The 13,203-nt window shown below is 44.8% G+C and overlaps 1 protein-coding gene across 1 annotated transcript in view; it reads left to right on the forward strand.

The window, feature by feature from the left end:
* Nucleotides 1-218: 218 nt before the first annotated feature.
* The window catches only part of TMEM272 (transmembrane protein 272), a gene marked incomplete at its 3' end in the record, with an annotated part of 32,152 nt that continues 19,167 nt past the window's right edge, over nucleotides 219-13,203 (forward strand). Inside the window, exons 1-2 of the mRNA XM_081267012.1 lie at nucleotides 219-362; nucleotides 8,022-8,091. Coding sequence (XP_081123138.1) covers nucleotides 8,034-8,091 — 58 coding nt within the window. The 5' untranslated portion in view covers nucleotides 219-362; nucleotides 8,022-8,033. The remainder of the gene's footprint in view (nucleotides 363-8,021; nucleotides 8,092-13,203) is intronic.

A 13,203-nucleotide genomic window follows, 5' to 3' on the forward strand; every position in this document is an offset into this window, starting at 1 on the left:
GTACCCTAAGGAAATGTTTCCAGCGCAGAGCCCCCTCCAGGCTCCGGGCGGGCTTTCGACAGCCTCCCGGGGTGGCTCTGCTGCCCCCTGGCGGCTCCGGGAGATACCGCAGGGTATGAAAGCTGTCGGCGCGGAGAGTGGGGTGCTCTCCCCACACGTGGGAGTGGGTAAGACAGATAATCCGCCCCTTAGAGGAAAAGGCACGAGTTGCTGTCATGCTACAGGAGAGAAATCCGAAGCGAGAAAGAAAGCAAGGATGGGAGAAAGGGGGAGCTGCAAGTGAAGAGGAGCCACACAGATTAACCCTGGACCAAGGAGACCCAGCGCCCGGCTCTGGATCTGACTCTTTGCTCAGCTTACAGGTGAGTGGTCCCCGACAGCCCGGTGCAGCCTTTAAAGTTGGAGAGACAGTCCTAGCACAGGGTCTCTGGGCATCCTTCATAGGAAGATGACAGCATGCTGATTTATGCTTCCTGGAAAGAAAATGACAGCATTGTGGAAGTGCTTTTCTTAGTTGTGTGCAGGGAAAGAAAACCTTAAATCTTCAGTGAATCTAGGGGAAATTTTTGTTTTTGGTTTTTTTTGGGGGGTTTTTTTGTGTGTGGAGAGAACCATTGTAAAGGAACAGGAACTCAAGGTCAAAAGTGAGTCATGCTGGCTGGTTAGAAACCACTTGCTAAGTACAGGGCCAGAGTTGGGGACCACAGAAATCACCTCCACGTCTTACCTGGTGGATCTCTGAGCAGTTGGCTTTGACCTGATGGTTTAAAAAGTGTGGTAGAGCTCAAAGGAAGTGCATTTTCATTAAATAGGAAACAAACAGTGAAGGGATCCTGGGAGAGGGTTGAATCACTCTGACACGCAGTAGGTGTATAATAATCTTCACTGACTTCTGCTAAGGAAACAGCACAGGATACATAGAGACCTCCAGGAAAGAAAGGATCGTGTCCTGAATGCCCAAAACACTGCTGGAAATATCCAGTGATACCTGCTAACATCCACCTTTGGAGAAACAGGTATCAAGATGGTTAATGTTTAATAGTCAGTGTTATTCAAAATTGAACAATAAGTTGGGGTCATCCTCACATTGAATTTAGGAGTAAACAATTTAGTTTACTTAGCTCATCACTCCAAACACAATCACCAGTGTTCTTGATTCAGGTTGGAACTTTAGGGTGAAAATCACTAATGCTAAATACTGACCTGATGCTAAATGTCAAAAACTTAACCATCTATACATACAAGCTCCATATTGATTTAATAACATGATTGAAAGTTTAAAATAAAATTGTATTTTATAGATTTGAATGCTAAGACTAGAAGTGGTAGTCAGCTATAAAGGGATTTCTCAGACTCAGCACTACTGACATTTCAGACTAGATAATTAATTTCTTGTTGTGGGGGACTGCCCTGTTCCTTGTAGGGTATTTAATGGCATCTCTCTTCTCTATCCACAGCCCCCACCCCGTCTGTTACAATGTCTCCAGACATTGTCAATGTCCTGTGGGGACAAATTCCCCCTGGTTGAGAAGCACTGAGATATACCACTTAGATTGAAAATTGGAAGTGTGTTGAGAATGACACTTAGCAATTATGATCAGTTAATTCCTTCGTGCCCTTCACTGTCACTCCGCTTCTTGGAGAGGAAGCAACAGGGGTTACCATTGCTCTGCTCACTGATGTAGAAGCCAGCGTGAGACACACGATCTGATCACAGTCACGCACAGGACAGACCTCTGAGTCACTGCTTGTTTACACTGAAGAGAAGACACTGCCAGCCGTCTACCCCAATCTTCCTGTTTCAGATTTCTATCAGATAAGAAATTTCCTACCAAATAAAGAAAAATGTTCATTTTTGTATAGAAATTGCCAAGTCGGTGTCATTTTCACCATTACTAGCCTAGGTCCACTCTATGAAGCATCTCTGGTTTTGGAGGGACTCACACTCACTTAGAAGAAGTTCCAGTTGAAAAGGCTGGAGCTGCATGTGGCTGAGCCTTATGAATTTTTAAAGTTCCCACCATCACAGTGAATAGGTCTTTCATAGCATATTTTGGATCTATAAATTTACACAGTGTGTTCTCTAAATTAAAAAAAAAAAAAAGCAGATTTCTGCTATTCTTTCCAATTGCAACTTTTTTGGTGGACTTCAGTACTCAAAAGATACTTGTTCTAGCTTTGAATTGAAATAAATCCATAGCAAAGGACATGAAAATAATTCATAAAGGAAATATACAACCAGGAAATAAGCATAAATGAATGCACGACGTCACTGGAAATCAAAAATGTAAATTAAATTAGCAAATACATTCTGGTTTTGTCTATAAAAATAATCATATGCTTGGCAATACCCAATACCAGCAAAGGTGTGGTAAACCCGGCATTCTTGTGTGTAGCTGGTAGTACTGTGACTGATACAACTGCTTTGGAAAGCAATCTTTTCTCAAAATAAAAAAATTATTCACACTTTTAATTCAATAATCCTACATCTAATTATTCTAAAGGAGTTATGTAATGTATAAAAGAAAGCAATTTTCATGAAAAAAGAGATGTCCTTTGGGAATGTAATCATAATAGTAACAAATGATAAGTAAGTATCCAATGAGATACAGCCAAGGGTAGTACAAATGACCTATATTGTGGAATATGATGCATCTGATAAAATGATAGCTATGAAGACACTATGGTAACAACAACAACAAAAAACCTTTTATGTCAAAATATGAAGAGTTAATTTAATGTGCCTAATGCCTGATGATTGCAACTCTCTAAAATGAGTGTATGTCTGCATATGCACATACATATGTGGGGTTTCCTTCTCAGTACTAGGGATAGAACCCTCACACCTGCTAGACAAGTGCACCAGCACTGAGCTACTCCAAATATGTGCATCCTTGAAAGATAAGCACCAAACCACTAACAGTTGTTGAGCTAGGAGGCTGCAGTTGTTTATCATGAGATTTTTTTTTTTTTTTTGCTAATTTACTTTGAAAATTTTAAAGAAAATATTCCCAAAGAGAAACACTTCCACACCATCAATCATCACATCATCTCTCTTTTGATTTCTTCTCTCAGGGAGACTTTCCCCTTACTTATCCTCCTAATATGCTACTTTTTTTTTTTTTTTAGCTCTGGAATTTTGGAAAACAATTAAACTTCTTTTTTTTTTTTTTTTTTTGAATAGTTCTTCTTGAACTTTAGGAGGGTTTAAATAAAACGGGTTGGGGTTTTTGTTGTTGTTGTTGTTTTGTTTTTGTTTGTTTTGTTTTTGTAGTATTGGGGCTCAGACCTAGGGCCTCATACATACTATGAAAAGTTCTACCACTGAGCTACATGTCCCCACCCCCTCATTTAAATTATAAATGCTCATGTTGGGGGAGGAGCAAAAGTCAGGCAGTACTAGGAGATAGAATGGAAATAAAAATGTTTTCCATGCCTGCCTCTAAAACTTTCCAAATACCCTATCCTCTAAGGCCCCTTTCCCTGTACCTGTCTCCACAGGGAAGGATCATCAACTGAGGTTGGTGAGTATGCTTCTGATGTTTTCCTATGCGTTTACACAAACATGTAGACATTATCACATGAATGAAATTGTGTGTATGTATTACAATTTATATGTATAACACAAAACACCCTGCCTAGCATGATTGTGATAGGTTGTGCCAAATTGCCCTCGAAGAAAGTGTCACCCATTTATATTCTCACAGACAGGGTATCCTTCGCTTTGTCCCTTCCTCTTTTAAAACACTGAACCATTGGATCTTTGACAATAGAAGGTGGGAAATGACACCTCGCAGTTGGTTTAGTGACATTCCTTGTAAGGGCAGCTGGACACAGTACACCTAGTTTGATGGCCAGTGTCTGGGGCTCTTGGTGGGGATTCCATGTTCCCTTTCCAGCTGGGTGCCAAAGCTCAGTGCCATCGTCACAGCTCCCTGTCTCTTCAGGAACAGTCTTTAAGGCGTGACAGGATTAACAGCACATCATTCTTTTCTTAGTTCTCATCCATCTTGTCAGTTTATGAAAATAAAGAGTTTGAAGGAATAAGAACTGTTTCATTTTATAAAATGAATCTAGTCTAACATTAATCCCAATAAGTATTCCTTTTTTTGTTGTTGTTGTTGTTTGTTTTGCTTTATAAAGTAATGTTTCTACCATTATTTACAGTTAGGGGCTAAAGTTTGACATCATTTGCAGTTTGACATCATTCTTCAAGATTCTCAGAAAACTGGAGCTTGGGCCCCCTTAAAGGGCCAAAGCACAAATTTTCGCTTTAGATATGGGAAATGACAAGCCCCAAAATAATGAGGCCTGAGAAAAGGGGAGTGAGAAAGAAAGCCATAAATTGGAGGCACTGATCCTTTCCCAGTACATTCTTTCCCAGTGGTAAAACTAACCTTGGGAGGAGGTGTCCATCAAACCCAAAAAGGCAGTCTCTGGGAAGGGGCTAAAGCATTAAATCCTTCCCTAAACAAACACTCTCCAGACTCCAACCACTGACCCCAGGCCCTCCATCCAGCCCAGTAAGATAAATCCCTAAGACTGACAGTCAATGCCAGACTCCCTCCCATTTTGCCCAGGAAAACAGACCCCAAATTCCTGAGTGCCCAAGCTGACACGCTCATTCATTAAGTCACCTCTCAGGATGACCTAGATAAGCCCAGTCCTTTTCTTACTTCAGTGGCTCATTTTCCACCAGGAAAGTGGGTCCATTCCTGTAGGTGTAGTCCAGTTCCTGAATAAAGGCTGAAATGATCTATGAAGTTTGTGTCCTGCCCAGTCTCCTTGTGCTAACAGTTTGGATTGTTATATCTCATGACACAGGCAGTCTCCACCAAGCTGCTGTGGATTTAGAGACCGGGGTGCCTTGGGTTGAGGGTACGATAGAAACCATTCCCCGTGTTTCAAAGGCAGTTTGTAAACAGCGTCATCTCAACTGCACGAGAGCCAGGTTTCCCCTCCGGGTGTTGTTTTCCTTCTGTGACCTGAGGAGCATCTTGTAACCTGGAGAAGAACATTCCACCAGCTTCTCAATGTTAGTTGCTTGCTGCGTCCATGAAACCCAGGCCCACGTGGTCAAAGCTCCCCAGTTGTAAACTCCAAGAGGGCTGCCTGAGAGAGGAGGGTGCTGCACATCTGGGCTGACACTTAAGAAGAGCGGTGCTAGGGACTGGGGACTTTTTCTGTGATGTGGCCAGAGACAGAGTGAGTGCGGCTTCTCTTCACCCCCTCAGACTTGCCCCAGACACAGCAGAGGCCTCCCTGGGGATGGAGAGGGGAAAGCTCCGTGCAGCAACACAAGATTCCTCTCTTCTTTACATAAAAACCTTGTCATCATTAGGAGCCCAGATTAGGGCCAGACTGGAACCTGCCTGTTCCTGTAGGTAACTGAGTTTGTACCCAGTATAGGAAGGTGTGCTTCTGGACGGGGTTTCAAGTGACTCTGCTAGTGTGGCATCCCGAGGTAGACAAGCTCATTAAGTGTGGACACCGACTGTTAATCTGTAATTCACACCCCTGTCAATGACTGCAGCCTCTGCCCTGGTTAACAAAAGGGCATGCGCTTGGCTGACCCCATTAGGCCAGAGAGCTGGTCTAATTTCGCCTTGATGGGTGGAAAGCCGAGAAAAGGGATACAGGGGAGGCTGATGTTTTCGCAGGACTGCAGTTACGCTGATTTTCTGTGGGCAAGGACACCATGGAGACAGTTTTTGCACAGCGGGGTGGAAAAATAGAGCTTTGTGAAGGGAGATTTGAATCGTAGTTTGTGGACTTATTCATTAAATATGCCGAAGACCTACTATGTGCCCAGAAGACAAAGACTCACACACCCTCCACAGTTGCTTCCAGGAGAACAGCAATGGGCCCACTGGGAATGGCCTAGTGTGACATGTTGTAGGGGATCGGGGCTGCAAGTCCCTCTGTGTTCAGCTCTGCTGCTTTGTGTCCTGTCATCTTAGTGCATTGAAAATTGTCCGTCTGGTCATGAAAGAGTAAGTTTGGCAGTTCTTAAGACACCTGAGATCCAGTCTGGCTGTGTGATCTTGGGCAGGTTCTTAACTTTTCTGACCCTCAGTTTCCTCATCTGTAAATGGGGATAATAATGCTTACCTGGCTAAATAAGATCCAGCAGCTGGGGCTGGGGATGTGGCTCAATCGGCAGCGCGCTCGCCTGGCATGCGTGCAGCCCGGGTTCGAACCTTAGCACCATATACCAACAAAGATGTTGTGTCCGCCAAAAACTGAAAAATAAATATTGAAATTCTCTCTCTCTCTCTCTAAAAAAAAAAAAAAAGATCCAGCAGCTGCAGGTCTAATCCACAAGGCACAATGCTCTTGCCGAGTCCCCAACCTGCTCCGGGAAGCCTTTCCTGCTCTCGTGTCAGGTGGAAAGATTATGGACTTTGAAGTATAAATGGAGTCCTAGGGCCTAATTTCCAACCCCAGTTTACTGTGTGACTTTGAGCAAATGAATTGACCTGAATCTCTGTTTTCTGTAAAACTGCCTTCTGAGGGCACTGGAGGATTAAACGAGGGCCACACCGGGAGGACCTTGGCAGGGCATGGTGATTTGCCTCTGTTGGGACCAGCCCCCTCCTAGCACACTGTCTCCTGCTGGGGGACAGAGACCCTGCAGGTACAGAGCCGGCATGGAGCACAGAATATCCTAGAAGCAGAGGGATGGGACACAAAAAACCCAGAGCCCACAGCTCTAGCTAACTCATGCCACCTACAAGTTAACAGAGGGGAGATGCTGCCAGAAGAGCTGCCTGCCAGGGTGGCCTCCTGCCAGCAGGTGCATGCCCACGACAGGCAGTGGAGGTAATCACATCTGCTACTATCACCCTCCTCCCCTCTGCACCTGCTCCACCAATCCTGCCCAACACTGCCTGGCCCCTCTCCAGCTGCCACCCTCACCCCACACTGTCCCCAGAGGCCCTGCCCGCAGCCTTGCTCACAGGTTTTGGTGGCCAGGCTTGCAAACCTCCTCCTCCATACTAGGAACAATGACTGCTTTCCCACGGAGCCACATGCCTTCAGAACAGTTCCTGGAGAGGCTGTGTGAGTGAAGTCAGGAGGTTCACCCAGATTCCGCCTGGAGCTTCCAGGCCCAGCTGAGGCCTCATTTCAAAGCAATGAAATGGTAGAAAATGGTAGAACTACCGGTACCCGGGCACCAAGCATGAAGGAATTAAAGAACCCTCCCGCTTCCTCCCGCTATTGCCCCTTCTAATGTCTTTATGTTACCAGGCAGGAAAATCTGCTGCCTTGATTGGTTGGGTTTTTGTTGTGTGTTTTTAAATTCATGGATATTTCTTCCAAGGAAGGGAATCCCTTTCTCCCAGTGTCAACCAACTTGCTCAGATGACAGCAAATCCACAGTAAAACCTGGGTGGCACTTAGGTCTGGTTCCATGCTGATACACGGTCAAGTTCATGGTGACTCTTCAGCCTCAGGTCCACAGGGAGCGACATTATAATGGAGAGAAGTTGAACATGTGTCAGGAAGTGAGAAAGACCCCAGCTCTGACCACATATGTGGATCAAATTTGGGCTCTGCCAGTTGTCAGCCCTGGCTTTAGGACAAATCAGAACCTAAATGAACCTCCCAGGCTCCATCTATAAAATAGAGTTAAACTAGAGGACTGTCAGGGACTAAACATGAGAGTGGCCACACAATGTCTGGCGTGGAGCGGTTGTGTAGTAAGCCACAGCTGGGTTTTTTTTCCTCTCTCTCTCTAGTTCTGTGTCTTCCTGGCTGGGTATGATCATGAGCCTGTTAACCTCCAGCAGCTTCATTCCCCAGCTGTGAAATATGAGGTGTTTCTCTCAGCCCCAAGAACCAGGCCATCTCTGCAGGTGGACCCACACTGACACTGGCACCCAGGCTCCCATGCTGACTGAGGCAACCCTGCATACCCCAGAGACCTGCCCAGAGACAGTCACTGGTGCTAGAACACCCTTCCTTTAACCTTGCTAATGAATTATTTTTTTTTATTTTTATCCCCATAACTTTGCCAGTGAGCAAGAACAATGCCGGGCGGCCTGGAGAAGGCGTGTCATCAGTGCATCTCTAAAATCGCCAGCAATGGTGAGTCATGGTCCTGGGAAATGCCCTAGTGAAAGGGTTTGGTGTCTGCTTGGCCCCAGGTTAGAGCTGGGGAAGGGCCTGCTCTCTGCTGGCTACTTCTGCTCCTTCCTTATTAACCACCAGGACAAAGCGTTCAGTCCAGACACCTGCGAGTTCACGTCCAGGCTTTTGTGAATGGAGGCACCAAGACACCAGTGTATGTGGCACCAGAGCTGGGCAACATGGTGGGGAGATGGGAAACTTTGGGTTTGGATTTGGGGCAGTTTTTGCTCACCCGTACCCCACTTCATGTCCTTGACAAATTGGACTTTCCTGCACCATCACTTGCTGGGGTCCTTTGTGTCCAGAGGAAGTGGACCACATTACACAAAGTCCAGTCTCTATTGTGACATTTGGGATATCCTCAAAGCAGAACCCATGCCTTAGGACTCCTTGAGATGGAGTTATTTACCTCACAGTGGGATGTGTCTGACGTTTATGCTGATGAAATGTGAATTAAGGGAACACTGAGGCAAGAGCAATGAATTTTAGAGTGGCAATATCAGCAAATGGCAGTCAGTGCACAGAATGGGCTATGGTAGAGTGGGGAACAAGAGGCTGATAGAGGGGTGCCTGCCTCCTCATGCATACCTCTTGGTATTCATGTACTCTCATCAACTCCCCACCTCCCACCACTCCTCCTAGGAGATTTCCTGCATCCCCAGTATCTCCAGTAATTCCTGACACATAGTAGGAGCTCAATAATAGCCGCCAGATGACCATGTGGGTACATGAATGGAATTGCCAGCTTATAAATTCTTCCTTAGCTTATGTGGCCAACATAATATAACATCCATCTCATTCTCCTGAGACATTCCTAACATTGTTCTTCCACAGACAGTTCTGGGAGCTATGGCTCCCTTAATCCTTGGATGAATATAACTATCATACACATACCCACACACCCACACCATATATATATATATATATATATATATATATATATATATACATATATATATATATATATATATATATATATATGAATATATATATATATATATATATACATATATATATATATATATATATATATGAATTGCTGAGGGCCAGGGTGGGACAGAAGTGCTGGCACCTCTGTCCAGGTGCTGCTCTGCTGCTCAAGAAATGAAAACACGTGGGTTGTTTCACTGCTGCAGGGATACAGACACCATTAGCTACACCATCACTCTAAATCCTCCTGAAATTAATCCCTCCCACCACTACACACATACACATATGCATCCTTCCTGTCTATCAATAAGAACCCGCCTGGATCATCAGGTTGGCAAGAGAGGACTTACTCAGGAAAAAAAAGGATTATTATAGGTTGGACAAGAGGTATCTCTCAAAAGCTCACATTTGATCCACTGATATGGATTAATTGGGTGGTAACTGTAAACAGGAAGGGCGTGTGGGAGGAGACAGGACACTGGGGACATGCCTTTGGGGTTTACATTTTGTCCTCAGTGAGCAGAGATCTATCTATCTATCTATCTATCTCTCTCTCTCTCTCTCTCTCTCTCTCTCTCTCTCTCTCTCTCCTTCCCGGTGGCATGTCCTAAACTGCTTCCCTCCGCCACACCCTTCCACCATGATGTTCTGCCTCACCTGAGGCCCAGAGCTATGGAGTCAACCAACTATGGAATGAACCTCAGAAACCATGAGCACCAAATGAACTTTTCCTCCTCTGCATTGTTCTTGTTGGGCCTTTAGGTCACAGCAGCACAAAGATGACTAAAACAAGGGTTCCTGTACTCACAGTAAACCCAGCGCTCTAGGCTGTTAACTCCGCACATGCCCGTGAAGTGATATAATATTGAGCTGCCCTATCTGTGGTCTCCCTGACCCCAGAGCTCTCGGCCCTCAGGTTGTGAACTAGGCCAACTCAGCCTGGATGATGGCGAGGCCTCTAACTGCCCTCCTATCTTCCATCCAGCCTGTGCAGTGACCCCCCAACCCACCTCCTGCAGAAGAGAACAGACACTCCAAACCTCTTCAGGCCCTTTGTAGTCTGGCCCCTGTTTCTTCTCACATCACTGCCTTCTTTCTCACTCTGGAATATTCAATGGGACAAAAATATTTCAACTTCCCCCAAAGGGCCAGTTTCCATTTGTCTCCTGAGTTTTCCTTTCTATGCCCAGAATCATCATTAGATATTGAACCTAAGAGGAAATTTTGGTGACAAGCAGGATATTTGCATTGTCTTAAAGTCTAACCACAGACTCCTTATTGACCGCAGGGAGAAAAAGAACAGTAATTATACAGTGGAGAAATTGGGCCAAACTCTGGGGTTTAAAATTAACATCACCAACAAGGGACAGATGGCGGCCATCTATGCAGTAATCAGGCTAGGAATGCATAACCTTAACCTAAACACAAGGGACATCTGATAAACACAAAGTGAGGAGCATTCTATTAAAACTGAATGGAGAGGTGTGAATCCTTCAAAAATACCAACATCATACGAAACAAAGAAAGACTGTAGAAATAATAACGTGCCTTGATTTGGACTATTCAATTCTAACGAATATGCACAAGAATTCCGTGCATCCTAATATGGGAGCAAAACAGTTTAGTAATAAATGATGCTTAAGTAATACCGACAAATTTAAAAAGAAAAGGTTTCACATAATGGTCTTACTCCACTTTTTTTTTTTTAAGACATAAAATCTGCAGTGATTATGTGGTGAAATTTGGTATAGTAGGGGTAAAAGAGACAGGATAACAAAATGTAGTATCTGACCCTAGATTGGAGACAAGGACTTTAGTAGGTTCTCAACATTGGAAAATGAACGGTAGATTAAAGTACTGTATCAGTGTAAATTTAAGGAGCTCTAACTGCACTCAGGTTATATAAGAGAATATCCTTATCCCTCAAAAATGCACACCAGATTAGTTCTGTTAAAACACTTAAAAAGCTGCACATAAAACCTCAAGTGGGGGTAGGGTTGTGGCTCAGTGGTAGAGTGCTTGCCTAGCATGCATGAGGCACTGGGTTTGATCCCTAGCACCACATTTATTTAAAAAAAAGAAAGAAAGAAAAGAAAAGAAAAAGAAAAAGAAAATATAGGTATTGTGTTCATCTACAACTAAAAAATATTTTAAAAAAACAAGTGGCAGGTATCTGAACATTTGCTCCTTTTCTCTCTATTCTAAATATTTAAGAATTTTCACAATTAACATTTCTTTTAGAATTCAGGCTGAGAAAACTTGGCCACCCTGCCCTAATCCTAAACTTGATCCCATACTGCTCTAGATACATATACAGGTTTTCCTTTCGGGTGACTTTTAAATCTTCTTCTGTAAGATTTTTCTACACTTTCCACATTTCCCATCAAGTCCTACCTACATCTTTAGGTACCTGGGGGTGGGGAAAGTTATGTTCAGGTATCCACAGGTTGATTGGTGGCTGTCCCTTATCCACACGTGAAGTGAGCTAAGTGATGGGGGTGGGGCTGGGGTCTGAGAGAAGTGCTGCTTCTGTCTGCTCATTCTTTTGAGGAAGCAGGCCTGGGTTTCCTGTGCCCTCAGGCTCAGGTGAGTCACCTGGCAGAGCTTTCTGAAGCCCTCCTGGGCTGCTCTGCTGCCCTGGTTGTCCTTGCCATCTGGCACGGTCTCTCTGGCAAGCTCCTCTGCTCTGGAACATTAACTTGCCCACACCCTCTGCTGCTCCCGAGGATCACTCTCACGACTGGGAAGCCCTTAATGAATTCCTGAACTGTGCAGAGCGGCCTCCAGCCCTCACATGATAATCCAATCAGATGCCATCGGCATGGTGGAGTAGGGCTATTTCACCTGTCAGGGGATCTGGGAAGTCTTCTTTAACTCCACAAGGAGACATCAGCCACGAGGTGTCCAGCCCTGGGAGAGAGGCCTTCTGCTTGAGACAGGACCCAGAGGACTGTGATGCTAGGTGACATTCATAGCCCCCCAGTGATGAGAGGGTTCATGCAAGTCCATATGCTGAGAGAGACCCGTGGGTTTTATTCCACAATTCTGGCTAGGAGAAAGAGCACTTTTAAAATTTTGTTATTATCTTTATTTTGATGCTAGAGATTGAACCCAGGGCCTCACACGTGCTAAGCACATGCTCTCCCACAGAGCCACATCCATAGCCCTTATTTTATTTTATTTTTGGTGTACCTTTGAAACTTTAAGACTGCTCCCCCTGAAAATAAAATTAATCTGACTCTAAGCTCCCATGTGTCATAGTAGTAGGAGAACCAATCTTGGTCACTGTGGATCATATAAGACTTCAGGATGTGGAATTGGGGTTAGGGGTCATGTTTACCTCTTTTGAGCCTCTGTGGCAGAGTCTGATCCTGCTGTCTGGGCAAGGCCACAGAAATCCCTGTGGCAACTTTTTAAAAGGTGCCCTCTTGGCAGCTACACCCTCAGGATATAGAGCTAGGTAGCTGATAGCACTTTCATTGGAAGAAAAGGGCATCTTCTCCCCGAGTGAGGATTTCCCCCTCACTCATCCCTTAGCCCACCCAGGCCCTCTCTTTCATGCAAAACTGCACAGCAGCACACTCTCCTTCCTCTTGGGCCAACACATGTGTCCAACTTGGAGCATCAGGGTCTTCATGATGGGCCGGGGCCTCAACCCAGGTAACTCCTTGCAGCAGTTCCCTGACAGGAAGGGGTTCGACCAACCACAGGTTCCACCAGAGAACTCCGGTCCTCATCAGCTCCCCCTCTGTTGCTCATCCTCTCCTGGGCTCATTATTTCTCGTAGGACGTTCCTATGGAATTGCTCCTGTGGGCTCCAAGAAGCAGGAGGTTGTTATCTCTTTTCAGGGATCAAAGGAGATAGAAACACCAGGGGGCCCAATATCCCCTACTAACTCATCCTGATACATAAATAATTGAAAATCTTGAAACTTTAGGAAGTCAAGAATGTGAACAATGGAGATGATTTTAGAAAATCCTGGAGTTCTGGAATCCCAGGTTCTAGTAGGTTCACCTGGCACATTAAATGCAATGAATTCGAAACGCCCTTACCCAAAAGCTCTCCTGTTTCCATCTGTCACATTTCTGTCCATATCTTTACCATTCTTATTATCCAAGCACAGCACTAGAGTTATTTTT

This window comes from Spermophilus citellus, assembly GCF_964194105.1.
Source record: "Spermophilus citellus genome assembly, chromosome: 1".
Classification (NCBI taxonomy): Eukaryota; Metazoa; Chordata; class Mammalia; order Rodentia; family Sciuridae; genus Spermophilus; species Spermophilus citellus.